This window comes from Oncorhynchus tshawytscha, linkage group LG33, assembly GCF_018296145.1.
Source record: "Oncorhynchus tshawytscha isolate Ot180627B linkage group LG33, Otsh_v2.0, whole genome shotgun sequence".
NCBI lineage: Eukaryota > Metazoa > Chordata > Actinopteri > Salmoniformes > Salmonidae > Oncorhynchus > Oncorhynchus tshawytscha.
Genome location: NC_056461.1, coordinates 37,370,143 through 37,394,302, shown reverse-complemented (window position 1 = coordinate 37,394,302; position 24,160 = coordinate 37,370,143). Strand labels below are relative to the sequence as shown.

At 45.4% G+C, this 24,160-nt stretch overlaps 1 protein-coding gene across 1 annotated transcript in view; it reads right to left on the bottom strand.

Moving 5' to 3' along the window:
* The window catches only part of LOC112231403 (fibroblast growth factor 11-like), an 81,490-nt gene extending 77,042 nt beyond the window's left edge, over nucleotides 1-4,448 (bottom strand). The window contains exon 1 of the mRNA XM_042311363.1: nucleotides 3,299-4,448. Coding sequence (XP_042167297.1) covers nucleotides 3,299-3,491 — 193 coding nt within the window. The 5' untranslated portion in view covers nucleotides 3,492-4,448. The remainder of the gene's footprint in view (nucleotides 1-3,298) is intronic.
* Nucleotides 4,449-24,160: the final 19,712 nt, after the last annotated feature.

Sequence of the window (24,160 nt, the reverse complement as noted above, 5' to 3'; positions counted from 1 at the left end):
ATAGCAGACTAAACGAACATGCATTTAAAATGGAGGAAGTGACGAAGGACCACTTATACAACACTCTCCTCACACCCCCAAAATGAAAGACACAAACCCTAAACAAAGTGAGTACCTTAAAGTGAACCCAACTATGAGACATTTAGTGGCCTGCAGCTGTGTTACGCAAATATGTGAGAGCATCAGAGCTTTCCTGTTGTTTTTCACTGTTGTTTTGTCACTCACAGATGCAACATCAATGGACACTAACATAATAAAGCTTTGAGGCATGGCAGTGCCCTCTGTAGCTACTGATGGAGTAGGCATACAACACTGCTATTTCAGGCTCATGGAGAGGTTGTTATCATCCATTACTCAGGGGCTTTCACACACTGGCACACAGAGACATAAACACACACATAAACTCATACAAATACATATGGTAGGAAAGCACTCACTCACACACACATGTACATACACAGTGGACTGAGTGAACAAAACATTAAGAACACTTATTCTTTCCGTGACATACACAGACCAGGTGAACGTTATGATCCCTTATTGATGTCACTTGTTAAATCCACTTCAATCAGTGTAGATGAAGGTTAAATAATTATTTTTGAGCCTTGAGACAATTGAGACATGGATTGTGTATGTGTGCCATTCAGAGGGTGTATGAGCAAGCCAACACATTGAAGTGCCTTTGAACGGGGTATGGTAGTACTGTAGGTTCCAGGCGCATCGGTTTGTGTCAAGAACTGCAACGCTGCTGTGTTTTTCTCGATCCACTATAGTTTCTCATGTGTATAAAGAATGGTCCACCACCCAAAGGACATCCAGCCAACTTGACACTAATGTGGGAAGCATTGGAGTCAACATGGCCCAGCATCCCTGTGGAACGCTTTTGAGACCTTGTAGAGTCCATGTCCAGACAAACTGAGGCTGTTCTGTGGGCAAAAAGGGGGAGTGAAACTCACCATTAGGAAGGTGAATGTTTTGTACAATCAGTATATACACAGACGTGCGCACACATACACACACACACACAAGCAGTCTTCAACACTCTTGTATGTCAATTCTGATCTACAAACCATCACCAAGACACACAGGAAATGCATGTCACGTATAATAACTTATAGCTGACAGATGAGATGCCATAGCAAAATCAATGTCTCTGATAATGCAATGCCAATGGCCACAGGAAGTAACAAGGATTACATAGAGCTTTCTATTGTGAGCCCTGTCTGACATTTCCTAACTGTGTCCCAAAACACCACCTGTTGACTCTGCAACACCATACAGCATCATCTGGTAGACAGCATTATTACGTAGGAGACATTATAGTCTTGGTAGAAAATGTATGATTCTCCAAACAGGGATTATATAGAGAGACTAAAATATGAATTACACTACAGGTTATATTTTCAATATGGAGGCTGCTATTATCCTTTACATTCAACTCTTCACTATCCAAAAGCACAGAAGAATTCACAGAAAGCAGATATTTTAAAGGCCACCAAATGGATTTTGAAAAGAACAATGTTGTTAACATTGGATTTTTTTGCCAGTGGCAAGGTTACGTAGATTAGAACACAGCTTAGATTGGTCTCAATCTGAAATGCATTAATCATCTCTGGAGTGTGGGAGGAAAGGGTTGAAGGATCTTCAACCTAATTGATTATTAACAGTAGGTGTAGTTACAGTGCACATTACCAACACACCTGGAATATACACAACACACACACACACACACACACACACACACACACACACACACACACACACACACACACACACACACACACACACAGACACACACACACACACACACAGACACACACACACACACACACACACACACACACACACACACACACACACACACACACACACACACACACACACACACACACACACACACACACACACACAGACACACACACACACAGACACACACACACACACACACACACACAGACACACACAGACACACACACACACACACACACACAGACACACACACACACACACACACAGACACACACACACACACACACAGACACACACACACACACACACACACACACACACACACACACACACACACACACACACACACAGACACACACACACACACAGACACACACACACACACACACACACACACACACACACACACAGACACACACAGACACACAGACACACACACACACAGACACACACACACACACACACACACATACACACACACACACACACACACACACACACACACACACACACACACACACACACACACACACACACACACACAGACACACACAGACACACACACACACACACACAGACACACACACACACACAGACACACACACACACACACACACACACACACAGACACAGACACACAGACACACACAGACACACACACACACACACACACACACACACACACACACACACACACACACACACACAGTAATAAGTGTCTCTAATTACCCAAAGACAGGTGCAAAAAGGTGCAAAGAACTCAGAATAGTGTATTCATGTGGGATGTGTGCTTTCTCTATGTCGTCTACTACAACAAGTGGTCATGGTCAGACAGAGTAACAATCCACCTCACATGACATACCCACTACCCAGCTAGCCACTACCCAGGGTGGGAACTCTAATGCTGTGTCTATGGGAACCCAGCAGCTGTGTACTACCCAGGATTGGAACTCTAAGGCTGTATCTATGGGAACCCAGCAGCTGTGTACTACCCAGGATGGGAACTCTAAGGCTGTGTCTATGGGAACCCAGCAGCTGTGTACTACCCAGGATGGGAACTCTAAGGCTGTGTCTAAGGGAACCCAGCAGCTGTGTACTACCCAGGATGGGAACTCTAAGGCTTAGAGGAAGGCTGACTGCAGTGTGAGGGGAGAGTCCTTCTAACTACTCCTCATTAAGCTCTGTTGTCTCTCTATGCATCCTTCCTGTAGGACTAGGGAATACATAATACAACAAGGGGCTCAGAATATGGCACTACTTTTTATTCTGACATGAACTGATCCAAACAAACAAATTCTATATTCTCGCATATCTTCTCATTCTCAAATCAAATTAACATTCTGCCAATTAATTCCAACAGGAACATCCCCAAATGTTACATTATATTTATTATGAATAAAAAATAAATTTTAAAAAGTTTATCCCTCAAAGTATATATTGTGTTTTCATGTGACCACCATTCCAACAACTAATCAATGACTTGGCAGGGAGGAAGAGGAGGAGATGGAGATGGAGAAAGAGGAAGAGGAAGAAGAGAGAGATGACTCACCCGGTCTCTTTTCTTTTCGACTTTTTCGACCCCCACATAGCCGCACTTTAGAGATAAGGACTAGGATCTGTTTCTGGCACAGAGACTTGTTGCTCTTGGGACAAGGCTTCCTCTTGTTGGCTACCGGTCGGTTTTGTCCGTCGTCCTTGACCGCCCGTTTCTGTCTGATGAGAGAGCTGGCGAGAGCTGCCATCTTCCCCCCCCTCTCACCTTTGGGAGGGGGGTGTCTTCCTACCCAACAGCCCCTCTTCTGGCGGGGCTGTCTGTGTCCTCAAGCAACAGAAAATGGTCGGAAGGTCCAGAGAGAGCCCCCAGAGAGGGGAGAGGGGTTTTACGCAGGGTTAAAGAGAGAGGGTCTAGGTTAAGAGCCTGCTGGAATAGGGAAGTGCAGGGGACGGTGAGAGTTCAAGTGCAGTCACACATCCAAAGTGGACCCTCCAGTGTGACGAGAAATAAATGCACTAAAAAAACACTGAAAAACAGAGACCACTAAGGTCACATCTTCAGTACAAAAGAAAGACGGGTGAGTGAGGTTAGAATGTCTCTGTTTGATAAAAATAAAACATGAAAAGACATCAACATTTCCTACATTTCTAACCTCCCTCCCCACTCATCTTGTCCCTCACAACCAAATCACCAGCGACAACGAAGTTCAAAATATAGCAAAATCACTAGCCTATCCTATAAGTAAAGAATCCCCCAAAATCACTAGCCTATCCTATAAGTAAAGAATCCCCAAAAAAGAGACGGAGCTCTTTTCTCTGTCATACTAAAATCACACTTCTTCCAGTGAAAAGTGAAATCATTTTGAAGCTCAAACAGCATACAAATTCAAGAGGAAATGAACAGGCAGTCAACATATAGTCTCTGGATGCCCAACTTTGCCTGCCGTGGAAATGCAAGCGTCAGGAGTAATGAGCGGAGAAACGGAGCTGTAATCCAGTAGACTTAGATCCAGATGCAGCACAGCAGGCGGGACGGGGACGGACTCCCAAGAATGAATCCAGGAACGGAACAGAGGGTTGGACAGAGAGAGATTGATCTTCCTCCTCTACTGGCATTCTCTCTCTCCACACAGCCCTCAACTAACTCCCCCGCCGCCCCCCACGGGTGAGTGTGAGAGTGTGAGAGTGGTCTGTGAATTCCAGCAGCAACCATCAGCAGAGGTGACATTCATGAGAGAGAGAGAGAGAGAGAGAGAGAGAGAGAAGGGAGGGAGGGAGGGAGGGAGGGAGGGAGGGAGGGAGGGAGGGAGGGAGGGAGGGAGGGAGGGAGGGAGGGAGGGAGGGAGGGAGGGAGGGAGGGAGGGAGGGGGGGCTGTGATGGGTGAGAATGAGATCGACTGGAAAAGGGAAGATGAAGAAGAGAGAAAGAGAGAAGCGGAGAGAGGCTGAGGAGAGACAGTGAGAAGCAGAGAGAGGCTGAGGAGAGAGAAAGAGAGAAACAGAGGGGCCGAGGAGAGAGAAAGAGAGAAGTAGACAGAGGCTGAGGAGAGAGAAACAGAGAGAGGCTCAGGAGAGAGAATGAGAGAAGCAGCGAGAAGCTGAGGAGAGAAACCATGCAGCCACCTCTCCTCAGTTAACTACTAAGACGAGCTACAATGTCTCTGTCGCGCTCACGCCCCATCCATCTGACTGTCCTTCAGAGGCGGAGAGGGGGTGAGAGAGAGAGAGAGAGAGAGAGAGAGAGAGAGAGAGGTGGAGAAAGTGAGAGAGAGAGAGAGAGAGAGAGAGAGAGAGAGAGAGTTTGTGTGTATTTGTCTGTATGGAGGAAAAAGAGTGCTTAAGGTACATGTGCTGTCACCTCGGGTGGAGCATCCTCGCTATGCGCTGTGAGTGAGTCACACACGTGGGTGCACGCGTACACACAAACACACACACACCTTTGGGACTGTAGAGCATTCACTTATCTCTGTGTGAGGAGAATGTGTCGTATAAGCAGGGGAACGGTATGTGCTTCTGTTTGGTGTGTTTACGCTAACTGTCATTCACCATCTTCCTTACATTATGTCACGCTGACTCTCTCTCTGTCTCTGGAGACTGTCTCTCCCACATCTCTCCCCCACCCTCTTTCCTTCTCCATTCACTGACAACTCTCTCTCTCTTTCTCTCTCTCTCCCTCTCCCTCACACTCTCTTCTCTTTTTCTCTCTTTCACCCTCAGTTCAGTTCAATGTTTTCAATTTAAGAACTTTATTGGCATGGGAAATATATGTTAACATTGCCAAAGGAAGTGAAATAAACAATACAAATGAACAGTAAACATTACACTCAGAAAAGTTCCAAAAATAATGTCATATTATGTGCAAATAGTACAAAAGGAAAAATAAATAAAGAAAAATGGGTTGTATTTAAAATGGTGTTTGTTCTTCACTGGTTGCCCATTTCTTGTGGCAACAGGTCACAAATCTTCTTGCTGTGATTGCACACTGTAGTATTTCACCCAATAGATATGGGAGCATATCAAAATTGTATTTGTTTAAATACAATGTGTGGGTGTGTGGGGGGGGGGGTCTGTGTAATCTGAGGGAAATATGTGTCTCTGTTTTTTGCAAATTCTTTGTTATGGAAGGAATACTTTTAGGTGGTTGTAGAACAATGGGTTCTATAATTGATTCAAGTATTGTTAGCCAGATCCTAATTGGTATGTAACATTTTATGTTCCTTTAGATGGCCCTTCTTACCTTGTTTCTTAGATTGTTCACAGCTTTGTGGAAGTTACCTGTGGCGCTGATGTTGAGGCTGCGGTATGTATAGCTTTTTGTGTGCTCTAGGACAACGGTATCTAGAAGGAATTTGTACTCGTGGACCTGGCAACTGGACCTTTTTTGAAACACCATTCTTTTTGTCTTACTGAGATGTACTATCAGGGCCCAGGTCTGACAGAATCTGTGCAGAAGATCTAGGTGCTGCTATAGGCCTTCCTTGGTTGGGGACAGAATGAACCAGATCATCAGCAAACAGTAGACATTTGACATCAGATTCTAGTAGGGTGAGGACAGGTGCTGCAGACTGTTCTAGTGCCCTCGCCAATACGTTGATATATATGTTAAAGAGGATGGTTCTTAAACTGCATCCCTGTCTCACCCCACGGCCCTGTGGAAAGAAATGTGTGTGTTTTTTGCAAATTTTAACTGCACACTTTGTTGTTTGTGTACATGGATTTTATAATGTCGTATGTTTTTCCCCCAACACCACTTTCCATCAATTTGTATAGCAGACACTCATGCCAAATTGAGTCAAAAGCTTTTTTGAAATCAACAAAGCAAGAGAATACTTTGCCTTTGTTTTGGTTTGATTGTTTGTTAATTTGGGTGTGCAGGGTGAAATATGTGGTCTGTCATATGGTAATTTGGTAAAAAGCCAATTTGACATTTGCTCAGTACATTGCTTTCACTGAGGAAATGTACGTGTCTGCTGTTTATGATAATGAAGAGGATTTTCCCAAGGTTGCTGTTGACGATATTGGGGTCAAATTTGTCTCCACTTTTGTGGATTGGAGTGATCAGTTCTTGGTTCCAAATATTGAGGGAGATGCCAGATTTGAGGATGAGGTTAAAGTATATCTAATTGGAATTTGTGGTCTGTATATTTGATCATTTAATTTAAGATATCATTAAACCCAAGGTCTTTTTGGGTTGGAGGGTTTCTATTTCATTCAATGTTATTGGAGAATTCAATGGGTTCTGGTAGTATTTAATTGTTCATTCCAAGATTTGTATTTGATCATGTATATGTTTTTTTCTGTTTGTTCTTTGTTATAGAGCCCAAAAGAATAGAGAAGTGGTTTATCCATCTCCATTTTGGATAGATAACTCTTCGTGTTGTTGTTTGTTTAGAGTTTTCCAATTTTCCCAGAAGTGGTTAGATTCAATGGATTCTTCATTACATTCAATTACATTCTTCAATTACATTGAGCTGATATCTGACGTGCTGTTGCTTCTTTTTCCGTAATGTATTTCTGTATTGTTTTAGTGATTGATCATAGTGAAGGCGTAGACTCAGGTTTTCTGGGTGTCTATGTTTTGGTTGGATAGATTTCTCAATTTCTTTCTTATGTTTTTGTATTCTTCATCAAACCATGTGTCAGTGTTGTTCATTTTCTTAAGTTGTTTGATGGACATTTTTAGATTTGACAGTGAAGCTGAGAGGTCAAACTGTTTAGGTTTTCTACTGCCAAGTTTGCACCTTCACTATTACAGTAAAACCTTTAGTCCAGGAACATTTCCAGAAGGAATTTTTTGTTGCCTAATTGTTTTTGGTAGATTTTCACACTATTTTCCTTCCATCTATAGCATTTCTTAATATTATTCAGTTCCTTTGGCTTTGATGCCTTATGATTGAGCATTGCTTTGTTCAAGTAGAGTGTGACTTTGCTGTGATCTGACAGGCGTGTCAGTGGACTGACTGTGAATGCTCTAAGAGACTCTGGGTTGAGGTCAGTGATAAAGTAGTCTACAGTACTACTGCCAGGAGATGAGATATACAGTAGGTGTACCTACCATAGGAGTTCCCTCGAAACCTACCATTGACTATGTACATACCCAGCATCCGACTTTTTGCAACAGGTCTGGCAGTAACATTTAGCTCCTCAAAGGAGGTGTGTAACAACAGGGGTTTTGTCCTTATAAATGTGTATGCGCCTAACACAGGGAGAGAGAGATGGCGCATGTTTGGTTGTCTTAGGAACTCTTACAGGCAGCTCCTGAGGGGACGGTAGTGGTAGGCGGGGACTGGAACTGTACGATGGATTTTACAAAAGATAGAAATGGGAGGAGCCTCATTCAAGCTTAGTGGGGGTGTTAAGGGACAACATTAAGCAGTTTGAACTAGTGGATGTTTGGAGAACTAGACATCCCAACACAAGACAGTATACAGTTGAAGTCAAAGGTTTACATACACCTTACCAAATACATTTAACTCAGTTTTTCACAATTCCTGACATTTAATTCTAGTAAAAATTCCATGTCTTAGGTCAGTTAGGATCACCACTATATTTTCAGAATGTGAAATGTCAGAATAATAGTAGAGAGAATTATTTATTTCAGCTTTTATTTCTTTGATCACATTCCCAGTGGGTCAGAAGTTTACATACACTCAATTAGTATTTGGTAGCATTGACTTTAAATTGTTTAACTTGGGTCAAACGTTTTGGGTAGCCTCCTACAAGCTTCCCACAATAAGATGGGTGAATTTTTGCCAATTCCTCCTGACAGAGCTGGTGTAACTAAGTAAGGTTAGTAGACCTCCTTGCTTGCACACATTTTTCAGTTCTGCCCACAAATCTTCTATAGGATTGAGGTCAGGGCTTTGTGATGGCCACCTTAACTTAGCTGTCCTTAAGCCATTTTGCCACAACTTTGGAAGTATGCTTGGGGTCATTGTCCATTTGGAAGACCCATTTGCGACCAAGCTTTAACATCCTGCCTGACTGATGTCTTGAGATGTTGCTTCAATATATCCACATAATTTTCCTCCCTCATGATGACATCTGTTTTGTGAAGTGCACCAGTCCCTCCTGCAGCAAAGCACCCCCACAAAATGATGCTGCTTTACGATTGGGATGGTGTTCTTCGGCTTGCAATCCCACCCATTTTTCCTCCAAATATAATGATGGTCATTATGGCCAAACTGTTCTATTTTTGTTTCATCAGACGAGAGGACATTTCTCCAAAACGTTTTATCTTTGTCCCCATGTGCAGTTTCAAATCGTAGCCTGGCTTTTCTATGGCAGTTTTGGAGCAGTGGCTTCTTCCTTGCTGAGCGGCCTTTCAGGTTATGTCGATATAGGACTAATTTGACTGTGGATATAGATATTTTTGTACCTTTTACCTCCAGAATCTTCACAGGGTCCTTTGCTGTTGTTCTGGGATTGATTTGCACTATTCGCACCAAAGTATGTTCATCCCTAGGAGACAGAACGTGTCTCCTTCCTGAGCGGTATGACGGCTGCGTGGTCCCATGGTGTTTATACTTGTGTACTATTGTTTGTACTGATGAATGTGGTACCTTCAGGTATTTGGAAATTGCCCTCAAGGATGAACCAGACTTGTGGAGGTCTGCAATTTTAGCCTTAGCTGATTTCTTTTGATTTCCCCATGATGTCAAGCAAAGAGGCACTGAGTTTGAAGGTAGGCCTTGAAATACATCCACAGGTACACCACCAATTGACTCAAATGATGTCAATTAGCCTATCAGAAGCTTCTAAAGCCATGACATCATTTTCTGGAATTTCCAAGCTGTTTAAAGGCACAGTCAACTTAGTGTATGTAAACTTCTGACCCACTGGAATTGTGATACAGTGAATTATAAGTGAAATAATCTGTCTGTAAACAATTGTTGGAAAAAATACTTTAACCGACTTGCCAATACAAAAGTTTGTTAACAAATGTGTGGAGTGGTTGAAAAACGAGTTTTAATGACTCCAACCTAAGTGTATGTGAACTTCCAACTTCAACTGTACATGGGTGAAGGTCTTTGGGGCTAGTGTGAGTGCAGCCCGACTAGGGTGCTACCATTTTCCCAGGTTTTTTTTTCATATCACCACATAACCACAACCCGGCTGTCTATTTCACCGTGGCCTCAGCAGGCATCCTTTTGGAAGTTTATTGTAAAGCTTTTAAATATGTTACTTCTTGCTCAGGTTTCCTGACTTAATGGGAAAGATGTGCATCGAAGAGAGGAGTATGAGTCTCTAAGTCAATGATGAGATGTGGGAAAAGTCAAAAGTCTGCTTTTTCGTCAACAGTATACATCCTCAAAGGCTAGGAGAGTATTGGGGGAGCTGGTGGGGCAATGCAATGTAGGCCTCCAGGCTAATTTAGCTGGTTCCTGGGCCGTTTTTTCCAGGTTAAAGCAAAACGAGCACTTGTAAGAGCTAGGTTCTCCATGCACAAGGAGATGGATGCTTCAAGCTCCTCTTCTTTGGTTTGAGAAGACAGAGCTGTGAAGCCAAGGGTATTGCATTGGCTGCACTGTCGGACGGGTGACCTCTGTGGTGGTGTAGATGCGGGAGTAGACTGTGGAGTTTTATACTGAGTTGTATAGGGCAGAACTGTGTGATCCTATGTGTAGTCAGGTTTTGTTTAAAGAACTCCCTAAGCTCTCTCTGGCACAGAGGGATGAAATGGACATTCCCCTATTGTCCCATGAACTGGCAGAGGCCTTAACCCAGATATCCCCCGGACGTGCACTGGTGGTCGATGGCACTTCCAGTGAAGTTTTATAAAACATTCTGGAGAATATTTGGACTAGACCTCTTTTGCGTGTTGCGTGAGTTCGTTGAGGTAGGAGAATACCGATGAGCTGCCGTCAGGTGGCTCTGACTCTCCTGCCCAAAAAAGGGGACTTGTGTGAACTTAAGAACTGGAGGCCTGTGGCATTACTCTGTGTGGACTACAAGATATTTACCAAAGCCCTCGCTAACAGACTGAACTCCCATCTGGACTCTATAGTACACAAGGACCAGACATATTGTGTACCGGGACGCTCAATCACAGACAACTTGTCCTTAATCAGGTTTTCTAATGTGAACTTTGACTGGTCTCTTTAGACCAAGAGAAGGATTTTGATAGAGTTGTCCATGAGTATCTGTTTAATGTAATGTCTGTTTTGGGGTTTGGGGAAAGGTTTTTGGCTTGGAAATTGAAGATGTTGTATGCTGGGGCGTCATGTATGGTCAAGATGGGAGTGGGTCTCAGTAGGCCAGTCTGGGTGAGGCCGGGCATTAGACAAGGATGCCCTTTATTGGGGTAGTTATGTACACACTAGCCATTGAGCCTTTTTTGGGCCTCGTACGCAGGATACTGCAGGGAGTGTGCTGGACAGGCATGGGTGTGTTGACCTGCATAGCAGTGTCGGCATATGCAGATTGCGTTTCTGTGATGGTCATGGATAGGCAGGATATGCGGGCATTATTGACAAGTCTGAAGGTGTACGAGGGAGCTTCGTCAGCTAAGGTGAACTGGGGAAAGAGCAAAGCTCTGTTATGTGGGGCATGGAGGGATAGGGCCCCTCCCCCTCTACTTCCAGGGAGTTTGCAGTGTGGTTGTGAAGGGCTTTTTGGGGGTGTACCTGGGCTTGGAGAGATGGATCAGGATGAACTGGGAGGGGCTGTCACAGGTAGAGGTGTCAAGACTAGCCAGGTGGAGGTTTCTCCTGTCCCAAGTGTCATATAGAGGGAGGGTGCTGATAATCAACAACCTGGTGACATCCTCGCTGTGGTATAAACTGGCTGTCCTCAACCCCCGCGCCAGTCTGCTCTCAGACCTGCAATGCAAGCTGGTGGATTTTTTCTGGTCAGGCCACCACTGGCTGAGGGTGGCAGTGTTGTACATGTCCGTCCACGAAGGAGGACAGGGCCTGGTGGAACTGGAGAGCAGGGTGTTTGGATTAAAACTAAAGGTGGCACAGAGACTGCTGTACCATACTGATGTCAGCTGGAGGGAACCAGCATGCGCGATGCTGAGGAGAGCTGGCGGATTAGGGTTGGACCGGCAACTGTTCCCCAAGAGTCTGAGTACAGCAGGTCTCTCTGATTTTTTACTCTACTGTGCTGAGGCCCTGGCAGCTGCTAAGGACCACACGAGAAGGGGGTGTGGAGCCTGGGCTGTGGGTGTGGGAGGAATCTATCTTCCACAATCCAGGAATCCTGCAGAAGCGACTGATGGCAGCGTGTTTACTAAGGCTGGGTGACCTGTGGCTGCTAGGGAAGGAAGGGTGGAAATCCCCGGAAGTCCTGGCACAAGAAACAGGACTAACATCTCTTAGGCTGCTGGAGAGATTCCTGGGGGAGATCCAGGAAGCACTGTCTGAGCCGATAAGGGGGGTTGTTTGAGCGGCCAAAGGGGGAGGGGCCACCAATGTTTCAATGTATGATGGGTTTTAGATGGAGGGGGCTCTAAAACTCCCAGTACCAAAGAGATCAGGGGACCTCCAGTGGAGGGTTCTACATGGAGCCCTGGCCACTAATAGCTGGTTGGCACGGGTCGACCCGGGAGTCGGACAGGGGTGTCCTTTCAGTGTCATGAGTGAAACTGTGCATCATGTGTTTTCTGTGTGCGTCAGGTTAATAGCATTAATGTCTCTGTTGGAAGGTCTGTGTGAGAGGTTGGGGGTGGAGTTTACTGTTGGGATGTTTATAATGGGGTACAGGTATTTGAATAAGGAAAAGGCCAAATGTGTGTTGTTGAATTTTCTGTTTGCTCAGGCAAAGTTGGCAATTTGGCTAACAAGGAGGAACAGGGTCAAAGGTGGGGGGATAACAGACCCTTTACTATTATTTAATGGGATGGTCTCTGCGCACCTTAATCTTGATACTAGCCATCCCGGATCCGGGATCGTAAATACAGCCTCAAGCTCATTACCATAACGCAACCTTAACTATTCATGAAAATCGCAAATGAAATGAAATAAATATGCTAGCTCTCAAGCTTAGCCTTTTGTTAACAACACTGTAATCTCAGATTTTCATCTATGCTTTTCAACCATAGCAAAACAAGCATTTGTGTAAGAGTAGTGATAGCTAGCATAGCATTAAGCCTAGCATTCAGCGGGCAACATTTTCACAAAAACAAGAAAAGCATTCAAATAAAATCATTTACCTATGAAGAACTTTGGATGTTTTCAATGAGGAGACTCTCAGTTAGATAGCAAATGTTCCGTTTTTCCAAAAATATTCTTTGTGTAGGAGAAATCGCTCCGTTTTGTTCATCACGTTTGGCTACCAAAAAAAACGAAAATCCTGTCATCTTAACGCTGAACTTTTTTCCAAATTAACTGCATAATATCGACTGAAACATGGCAAACATTGTTTAGAATCAATCCTCAAGGTGTTTTTCACATATCTCTTCGATGATATATCGTTTGTGGAAGTTTGGTTTCTCCTCTGAATCACATGGAAGAATACTTGCAGCTGGAGATTACGCACCAATTTCGACGCAGGACACCAGGCAGACACCTGGTAAATGTAGTCTCTTATGGTCAATCTTCCAATGATATGCCAACAAATATGTCACAATGCTGCAGACACCTTGGGGAAACGATAGAAAGTGTAGGCTCGTTCCTGGCGCATTCACAGCCATATAAGGAGACATTGGAAAACAGCGCCTCAAAAATGTTGCTCACTTCCTGTTTGAAGTTTCATCTTGGTTTCACCTGTAGCATCAGTTCTGTGGCACTCACAGATAATATCTTTGCAGTTTTGGAAACGTCAGAGTGTTTTCTTTCCACAGCTGTCAATTATATGCATAGTCGAGCATCTTTTCGTGACAAAATATATTATTTAAAACGGGAACGTTTTTCATCCAAAAATTAAATAGTGCCCCTAGAGTCTCAAGATGGGAAATTTGAATTCAATAAATTATCGTGGGGTAGAGGACAAGGTGAGTATGCAGCACAGGGAATATTTGTTTTTTTTAAAGGGGTTGGGGGTGGTGGTGGTGAGGTTTTAATGAAATTAGGATGTACCATTAAAGAAAGACAAAAAGTCAAAAAGTATATCTCTTTCTGGAGACTCAGCCACATCTCTCCCCACCCTATTCCCTGCTCTATTCCCTTATCTTTCTCTTATTTCTCTCTCTCTGTTTTTGTTCTCTCTCCCTCCCTCTCTCTATCTCTCTCTCTTCTTTTCTCTCTTTCTCGCTCTCTTTTTCCCTTTCTCTCCTTTGTTCTCTCTCTCTTTTGTTCCCTCTCTCTTTTCTATTTTTCTCTCTCTCTCTCTTTTTCTCTTTTTCTCCCTCTCTTTCCCTTTTTTCTCTCTCTTCAGCCACATCTCACCCTACTCTCTCTCTCTCTCTCTCTCTCTCTCTCTCTCTCTCTCTTCTCTCTCTCTCTCTCTCTCTCTCTCTCTCTCTCTCTCTTTCTCTCTCTCTCTCTCTCTCTCTCTCTCTCTCTCTCTCTCTCTCTCTCTCTCTCTCTCTCTCTCTCTCTCTCTCTCTCTCTCTCTTCTCTCTCTCTCTCTCTCTCTCTCTCTCTCTTCTCTCTCTCTCTCTCTCTTTCTCTCTCTCTCTCTCTCTCTCTCTCTCTCTCTCTCTCTCTCTCTCTCTCTCTCTCTCTCTCTCTCTCTCTCTCTCTCTCTCTCTCTCTCTCTCTCTCTCTCTCTCTCTCTCTCTCTCTCTCTCTCTCTCTCTCTCTCGCTCTTTCTCTCTCGCTCTTTCTCTCTCATATGAAATGGAGGCTGCTGGCTTACGTTGTCCGTGACAGATACACAACCAGGGACAGATTGAGTTAGACAGCCTCCCCCTCATCCCCCCACAAAACACACCTCTCCCACACCATATTCCCTTATCTCTCTCTCTCTTTTTCTTCTCTCCTCTTGCTCTCTCTCTCTCTCTCTCTCTCTCTCTCTCATTCATTCATTCATTCATTCTCTCTCTCTCATTCGTTCATTAATTATCTCTCCCACTCTCCCTCTCTCTCTCTGGAGACTCAGACACATCTCTCCCCAACCTATTCCCTTATCTCTCTCTCTCTCTCTCTCTCTCTCTCTCTTTTTTCTCTCTTCTCTCCTCTCTCTCATTCTCGCTGTTTTTCTCTCCCTCTCTCTCTCTCTTTTCAGACTCAGCCACATCTCTCCCGACCCTATTCTCATCTCTCTCTCTCTTCCCTCCTCTATTCCCTTTTCTCTCTCCCAGTCCTACTCCTCAAATTCCTCATATGAAATGGAGGCTGCTGGCTTACGTTATCCATGACAGATACACGACCAGGGACAGATTGAGTTAGACAGTCTCCCCCTCATCCCCCACAAAACATCACTGTCCCTAGTGCTCCAAGCCCAGTCCACCACAAAAATCCATCCAGTACACACACACACACACACACACACACACACACACACACACACACACACACACACACACACACACACACACACACATACGTTGGTTCCTGGGTGAACCCATCCTGGAGAAATTGCTTAGTTGGTCATTAACATTAAACATATAGATGCAGTATCTACAGTTAAGAGGCTCATGAAGGAAATCTCCCACCCACTGTGTTATCATTTTTGTCATCGTTGTTTACCTTGCATGGGCAGCACAACTGTTATTGAGCGTAAAATCAGCCACACTTCTATTTTATTTGGCCTTGCACCTCTTTTACAAGGCAATCGCCACGGAAAGCAGCAGTGGAAGCAAGTTGAAAATGCAAGGTCGATTTACATTAATTCTCTTGAATGGGGAGCAAGGTTACCATCTGTCAGCGGCTGATTGACAGGTGACAGTAAACGTCCAGTCTCCATGGGGAGTAGGGGTGCGGGGGTTGGCAGTAGGCATTGACAAGGAAACAGGAAATATATGTTCCCCTTTTCCTCCTATCTGATCCCCCTACAGTGTCTCTGTGTGTTTGCAGCTCTTATGCAGACTCATAAAGATGGAGAAGACATTACACACATTGCCAAGACTTTAAGTACTTCTTCCTCTCTCTCTATCAATGGTCTAATACAGTTACCCCTGATGAAAGCTAAGTGAGTTTTTTGTGGATGTAAGGTTGTGCACAAGGTTACCAAATGTTGGGAGATTTCATTCATTTCTGATTAATGTTGTCAATGTGGTTAAAACATGAAATATTTGTTTGTTGGATCCAATAGCACCTGTTACGTGCTGTGATGGGAGAGAGATGGAAAGAAAGGTGGATGAATGTTTGTGTTAGAGGAGTTTGTGTTTTTAAGGTAGCTGCAGGGATGTTGTGTCTCTCAGTATGTCTCTGTGGCTCTCATCATAGAGGACGGCTAGAGTGCGACCTTGATCTGCTTTCCAAAGCTATTACACTCCACAAAGGACCCCCAGATCTCCCTGACAAATGTGGACATCCCTTCCCTGAGTCCCCCTTCATTGTGGGAGGCCACAAACAAACGTGCACGCGTTCACACGTGCACTCGCACACACATACACACCCAGGCACGTCCAAACAGCTGGCCCAGTTCTGTCTATCTTTCTCACTCTACACCCCCCCCCCTCTCCATCACTGCTACACACAAATGACAGGAGGTATTATTCAGTCATTTCCCCTGCATTATGTAACCATGTGGAATATCAGCCTCTCTTTTGGTCGTAGAGATGATATTCATAACGTCCATGACATCCAGATCAGCTCCTTATTCACAGTGAGTGAGCTGCAGATATCATTTTAACTATTTGGTATTTACTCAGACCGCCTGGTAATTAGGTTTGAGGCCTGAGTGCCGTTTTGCATTTTCTGTGTGTGTGTGTGTGTGTGTGTGTGTGTGTGTGTGTGTGTGTGTGTGTGTGTGTGTGTGTGTGTGTGTGTGTGTGTGTGTGTGTGTGTGTGTGTGTGTGTGTGTGTGTGTGTGTGTGTGTGTGATGTGATGTGAGAGGTTAAGTGTACAGTATGTCGATGTAACGTTAGTGTGAGTGGCTGTCTGTCCACACCCAGTAACCAGATGTTTAGAATATGTCAATCAAAGCACTCAGTCGGGGTCTCAACGTACTGTAAAAGTAGAATACACAAGGCTGCAATTTTAAAATGTGATTGTACATCAGCAGTTTTCCTCTTATGTCAGTCAATTAGCCCATGTCAGCTAACATGTTTAAGATGGCTAAATTAGTTTAGCGGCCAGCAATCTAAACTTGTTATCATGGTCGAATTACCGGCTGGTGGGCCCCCTTTGATTTTGTTAGTCAGTCTCACTCAGACATCATATGAAAAACTGTCAACATTTTCCTACACCATATGGCAAAATGAGTAGAATTGCATGAAATGAGATATCAAACTGCAACATTTTCTCTATACCCCATGGCAAAATTGTTAGAATTACATGAAATTAACTCTAACACGTAAAAAATGTATCTCCGCTGTCAAGTGGGAGGCCACTAAAATGTTTGTGTGTATTGCCCATCCCTGCCATACATGTGTGTGTGTGTTACCCATCCCTGCCATACATGTGTGTGTTACCCATCCCTGCCATACATGTGTGTGTATTGCCCATCCCTGCCATACATGTGTGTGAATTGCCCATCCCTGCCATACATGTGTGTGTGTATTGCCCATCCCTGCCATACATGTGTGTGTGTGTTACCCATCCCTGCCATACATGTGTGTGTGTATTGCCCATCCCTGCCATACATGTGTGTGTGTATTGCCCATCCCTGCCATACATGTGTGTGTGTATTGCCCATCCCTGCCATACATGTGTGTGTATTGCCCATCCCTGCCATACATGTGTGAATTGCCCATCCCTGCCATACATGTGTGTGTGTATTGCCCATCCCTGCCATACATGTGTGTGTGTATTGCCCATCCCTGCCATACATGTGTGTGTATTGCCCATCCCTGCCATACATGGGTGTGTGTATTGCCCATCCCTGCCATACATGTGTGTGTGTGTTACCCATCCCTGCCATACATGTGTGTGTATTGCCCATCCCTGCCATACATGTGTGTGTATTGCCCATCCCTGCCATACATGTGTGTGTGTGTTACCCATCCCTGCCATACATGTGTGTGTATTGCCCATCCCTGCCATACATGTGTGTGTATTGCCCATCCCTGCCATACATGTGTGTGTGTGTTACCCATCCCTGCCCATCCCATCCCTGCCATACATGGGTGTGTGTATTGCCCATCCCTGCCATACATGGGTGTGTGTATTGCCCATCCCTGCCATACATGTGTGTGTATTGCCCATCCCTGCCATACATGTGTGTGTGTGTATTGCCCATCCCTGCCATACATGGGTGTGTGAATTGCCCATCCCTGCCATAAATGGGTGTGTGAATTGCATCCCTGCCATACATGGGTGTGTGTATTGCCCATCCCTGCCATACATGGGTGTGTGTATTGCCCATCCCTGCCATACATGTGTGTGTGCCCATCCCTGCCATACATGGGTGTGTATTGCCCATCCCTGCCATACATGTGTGTGTGTATTGCCCATCCCTGCCATACATGTGTGTGTGTATTGCCCATCCCTGCCATACATGTGTGTGTATTGCCCATCCCTGCCATACATGTGTGTGTGTATTGCCCATCCCTGCCATACATGTGTGTGTGTATTGCCCATCCCTGCCATACATGTGTGTGTGTATTGCCCATCCCTGCCATACATGTGTGTGTGTATTGCCCATCCCTGCCATACATGTGTGTGTGTATTGCCCATCCCTGCCATACATGTGTGTGTGTGTATTGCCCATCCCTGCCATACATGTGTGTGTGTGTATTGCCCATCCCTGCCATACATGTGTGTGAATTGCCCATCCCTGCCATACATGTGTGTGTGTATTGCCCATCCCTGCCATACATGTGTGTGTGTATTGCCCATCCCTGCCATACATGTGTGTGTGTATTGCCCATCCCTGCCATACATGTGTGTGAATTGCCCATCCCTGCCATACATGTGTGTGTGTATTGCCCATCCCTGCCATACATGGGTGTGTGTGTTACCCATCCCTGCCATACATGGGTGTGTGTATGCCCATCCCTGCCATGTGTGTGTGTATTGCCCATCCCTGCCATACATGTGTGTGTGTATTGCCCATCCCTGCCATACATATGTGTGTGTATTGCCCATCCCTGCCATACATGTGTGTGTGTATTGCCCATCCCTGCCATACATATGTGTGTGTTACCTATCCCTGCCATACATATGTGTGTGTTACCCATCCCTGCCATACATATGTGTGTGTTACCCATCCCTGCCATACATATGTGTGTGTTACCCATCCCTGCCATACATATGTGTGTGTTACCCATCCCTACATACATATGTGTGTGTTACCTCCCTGCCATACATATGTGTGTGTTACCCATCCCTGCCATACATATGTGTGTGTTACCCATCCCTGCCATACATATGTGTGTGTTACCCATCCCTGCCATACATATGTGTGTGTACCATCCCTGCCATACATATGTGTGTGTTACCCATCCCTGCCATACATATGTGTGTGTTACCCATCCCTGCCATACATATGTGTGTGTTACCCATCCCTGCCATACATATGTGTGTGTTACCCATCCCTGCCATACATATGTGTGTGTTACCCATCCCTGCCATACTTATGTGTGTGTTACCTATCCCTGCCATACATATGTGTGTGTTACCCATCCCTGCCATACATATGTGTGTGTTACCCATCCCTGCCATACATATGTGTGTGTTACCCATCCCTGCCATACATATGTGTGTGTTACCCATCCCTGAATACATATGTGTGTGTTACCCATCCCTGCCATACATATGTGTGTGTTACCCATCCCTGCCATACATATGTGTGTGTTACCCATCCCTGCCATACATATGTGTGTGTTACCCATCCCTGCCATACATATGTGTGTGTTACCCATCCCTGCCATACATATGTGTGTGTTACCCATCCCTGCCATACATATGTGTGTGTTACCCATCCCTGCCATACATATGTGTTACCCATCCCTGCCATACATATGTGTGTGTTACCCATCCCTGCCATACATATGTGTGTGTTACCCATCCCTGCCATACATATGTGTGTGTTACCCATCCCTGCCATACATATGTGTTACCCATCCCTGCCATACATATGTGTGTGTTACCCATCCCTGCCATACATATGTGTGTGTTACCCATCCCTGCCATACATATGTGTGTGTTACCCATCCCTGCCATACATATGTGTTACCCATCCCTGCCATACATATGTGTGTGTTACCCATCCCTGCCATACATATGTGTGTGTTACCCATCCCTGCCATACATATGTGTGTGTTACCCATCCCTGCCATACATATGTGTGTGTTACCCATCCCTGCCATACATATGTGTGTGTTACCCATCCCTGCCATACATATGTGTGTGTTACCTATCCCTGCCATACATATGTGTGTGCTGCCCATCCCTGCCATACATATGTGTGTGCTGCCCATCCCTGTCATACATATGTGTGTGTTACATCCCTGCCATACATATGTGTGTGCTATCCCTGCCATACATATGTGTGTGCTGCCCATCCCTGCCATACATATGTGTGTGCTGCCCATCCCTGCCATACATATGTGTGTGCTGCCCATCCCTGTCATACATATGTGTGTGTTACCTATCCCTGCCATACATATGTGTGTGCTGCCCATCCCTGCCATACATATGTGTGTGTTACCCATCCCTGTCATACATATGTGTGTGCTGCCCATCCCTGCCATACATATGTGTGTGCTGCCCATCCCTGTCATACATATGTGTGTGTTACCTATCCCTGCCATACATATGTGTGTGTTACCCATCCCTGCCATACATATGTGTGTGCTGCCCATCCCTGCCATACATATGTGTGTGTTACCTATCCCTGCCATACATATGTGTGTGTTACCCATCCCTGCCATACATATGTGTGTGTTACCCATCCCTGTCATACATATGTGTGTGTTACCTATCCCTGCCATACATATGTGTGTGTTACCCATCCCTGCCATACATATGTGTGTGCTGCCCATCCCTGTCATACATGTTCTAAAAAATATCACATTTTCAAACAGACCAAATGGCAGTGACACAGATCCCTAAACATTGCCGATATAAAACATTATGCAATAGTTCCATGTTATATAACAGGGAATACTGCAATAGTTTTTGGTTTATCTCTTTGAAACAGTGACTTCAAACATTTGAGAAAGCAGTGACTTCCCTCTTGAAATCCCAACCTCTCTTTAGATTGTCTCCTTATTTCCCCAGGAATGAATGAAAACACAAATGAATGATAGTTAATATGACCCTTAATCTGATGGATTAGGGGAGGAGTGTAATATTCTGCAGACAATGTGATTTCATAGTTTATCTACCAAAAACGTTCTCATCCACCCAAAATCTCTGTAAATACAGACAGAGACTGGAAGGAAAGGGCCCTGTGTGTGTGTGTGTGTGTGTGTGTGTGTGTGTGTGTGTGTGTGTGTGTGTGTGTGTGTGTGTGTGTGTGTGTTTGTTTCTGTATGCTCGCGCATGTGGGTGTGTGCGAATGTGCACATGCATGAGTGTGTTTGACTCTTAAGAGAGAGTAGGGGACAGAAAAGAAGAGGTGGCGAGAAGCCAAGATGTAAAGATATCCTGGGAGTCTCAGGGGCCATAAAGATCACAGTAATATCTCTGAACGGCATGTAGCCGAGAGTCTACAGCAGAATGCCTCAGTACATTCACTGCCCTGAGCGGAAAGGAAAATAGGGGTCAGATCAGACATGTGGACAGAGATTTGTGGGCTCAATATTGCATGTCTCCTAAAGCGTTTAATTAGTCAAGCAGATGGTGACCACAGTGTCAAGCCATCTCCCACCTCTGGTTGGTGAATAATCCAACCTATCGGATCTAATGAATCCTAATGATATGGAGTCAGATGAGAGGTGGTGAGGTGAACTATTGATGATACCATTTCTCTCACTGTGGCTGGAGGTGTCCTCCAAATGAGCCCATAATTAAGCAGCTGAGTCTGGGGTAGAGCGGAGTAGTGGGGTGGAGGTAGGAGAGTCTGAGGGAACGAGGATTAAACTCATTAAAGGAATGGAGTTTTGAGTGGAGCGGGGAGAAAGGAGCGGGCTCCATTCTAAACACACCAGGTAGTCAAAGGCACAGAAATATCACACCCAGCGCCAGGCAGGGAACAACTACAGATAAAGGGAACTGAGAGGCCAGGTCTCATAGACCACTGATGTATCCACATAGCAGCTATATTTACAGTAAACTCAACAACATATGCAACATAATCATTAGGAGAGGTTGTTATTAGATTCATTTGGTGATGTGTTGTGTGAAAGGGAGGACTGATTGCTCTTGGATGTGACTGAGTTAATGGTTTATTCTCCTTTACTCTGTTATTTGAGTGTGATTAAATATCACTGCTAAACAAGGGGGCAATGAACCTGTAGAAATAGCATCCCGGTGCTCCCATTCTTTTCGAAGCTATCTGCTTTTTAACAACCACTCCAAATTATGCTTTAATTTTTTCTTTAATTAAAATATTTTAAGTGCCTTACATAAAAGCATTAGTGGTCATGAGGCTTAGTGCAGTAACAATTTGTGTGAGATTATGGTAAGGGACATGATGTGGCCATGCGGAGTCAGATTATGTAAGGGATTTGTGTGCATGCAGTCAGATTATGGTAAGGGACATGATGTGGCCATGCTGACTGAGATTATGGTAAGGGACATAATGTGGCCATGCAGAGTGAGATTAGTTTAAGGGACATGATGTGGCCATGCTGAGTGAGATTAGTTTAAGGGACATGATGTGGCCATGCTGAGTGAGATTAGTTTAAGGGACATGATGTGGCCATGCTGAGTGAGATTAGTTTAAGGGACATGATGTGGCCATGCTGAGTGAGATTAGTTTAAGGGACATGATGTGGCCATGCAGAGTGAGATTATGGTAAGGGACATGATGTGGCCATGCTGAGTGAGATTGGTTTAAGGGACATGATGTGGCCATACAGAGTGAGATTATGGTAAGGGACATGATGCGGCCATGCTGAGTGAGATTAGTTTAAGGGACATGATGTGGCCATGCTGAGTGAGATTAGTTTAAGGGACATGATGTGGCCATGCAGAGTGAGATTAGTTTAAGGGACATGATGTGGCCATGCGGAGTGTTTAAGGGACATGATGTGGCCATGCGGAGTGAGATTAGTTTAAGGGACATGATGTGGCCATGCAGAGTGAGATTAGTTTAAGGGACATGATGTGGCCATGCTGAGTGAGATTAGTTTAAGGGACATGATGTGGCCATGCTGAGTGAGATTAGTTTAAGGGACATGATGTGGCCATGCTGAGTGAGATTAGTTTAAGGGACATGATGTGGCCATGCAGAGTGAGATTAGTTTAAGGGACATGATGTGGCCATGCAGAGTGAGATTAGTTTAAGGGACATGATGTGGCCATGCAGAGTGAGATTAGTTTAAGGGACATGATGTGGCCATGCTGAGTGAGATTAGCAGCACTGGTGAAACCAGTCGGCTACTGACAGATTGAGAGTTAAATAACCTCACAGCAATAAACATAACCCCAACACAGCAGGAGATGAGAGGAGAGAAGAGGACAGGGTGTGGGGAGGAGAGGAGAGGACAGGGTGTGGGGAGGAGAGGAGAGGACAGGGTGTGGGGAGGAGAGGAGAGAACAGGGTGTGGGGAGGAGAGGAGAGGAGAGGACAGGGTGTGGGGAGGAGGGAGAGGAGGGTGTGGGGAGGAGAGGAGAGGGGGTGTGGGGAGGAGAGGAGAGAACAGGGTGTGGGGAGAGAGGAGGGGGTGTGGGGAGGAGAGGAGAGGACAGGGTGTGGGGAGGAGAGGAGAGGACAGGGTGTGGGGAGGAGAGGAGAGGAGAGGGTGTGGGGAGGAGAGGAGAGAACAGGGTGTGGGGAGGAGAGGAGAGGAGAGAAGGGACAGGGTGTGGGGAGAGGAGAGGAGAGAAGAGGACAGGGTGTGGGGAGGAGAGGAGAGGAGAGAACAGGGTGTGGGGAGGAGAGGAGAGGAGAGAACAGTGTGTGGAGAGGAGAGGAGAGGAGAGGGTGTGGGGAGGAGAGGAGAGGAGAGACAGGGTGTGGGGAGGAGAGGAGAGAAGAGGACAGGGTGTGGGGAGGAGAGGAGAGAAGAGGACAGGGTGTGGGGAGGAGAGGAGAGAAGAGGAGACAGGGTGTGGGGAGGAGAGGAGAGGAGAGAGAGGACAGGGTGTGGGGAGGAGAGGTGAGGAGAGAACAGGGTGTGGGGAGGAGAGGAGAGAAGAGGACAGGGTGTGGGGAGGAGAGGAGAGAAGAGGACAGGGTGTGGGGAGGAGAGGAGAGAAGAGGACAGGGTGTGGGGAGGAGAGGAGAGAGAGAGGACAGGGTGTGGGGAGGAGAGGAGAGGAGAGAAGAGGACAGGGTGTGGGGAGGAGAGGAGAGGAGAGAACAGGGTGTGGG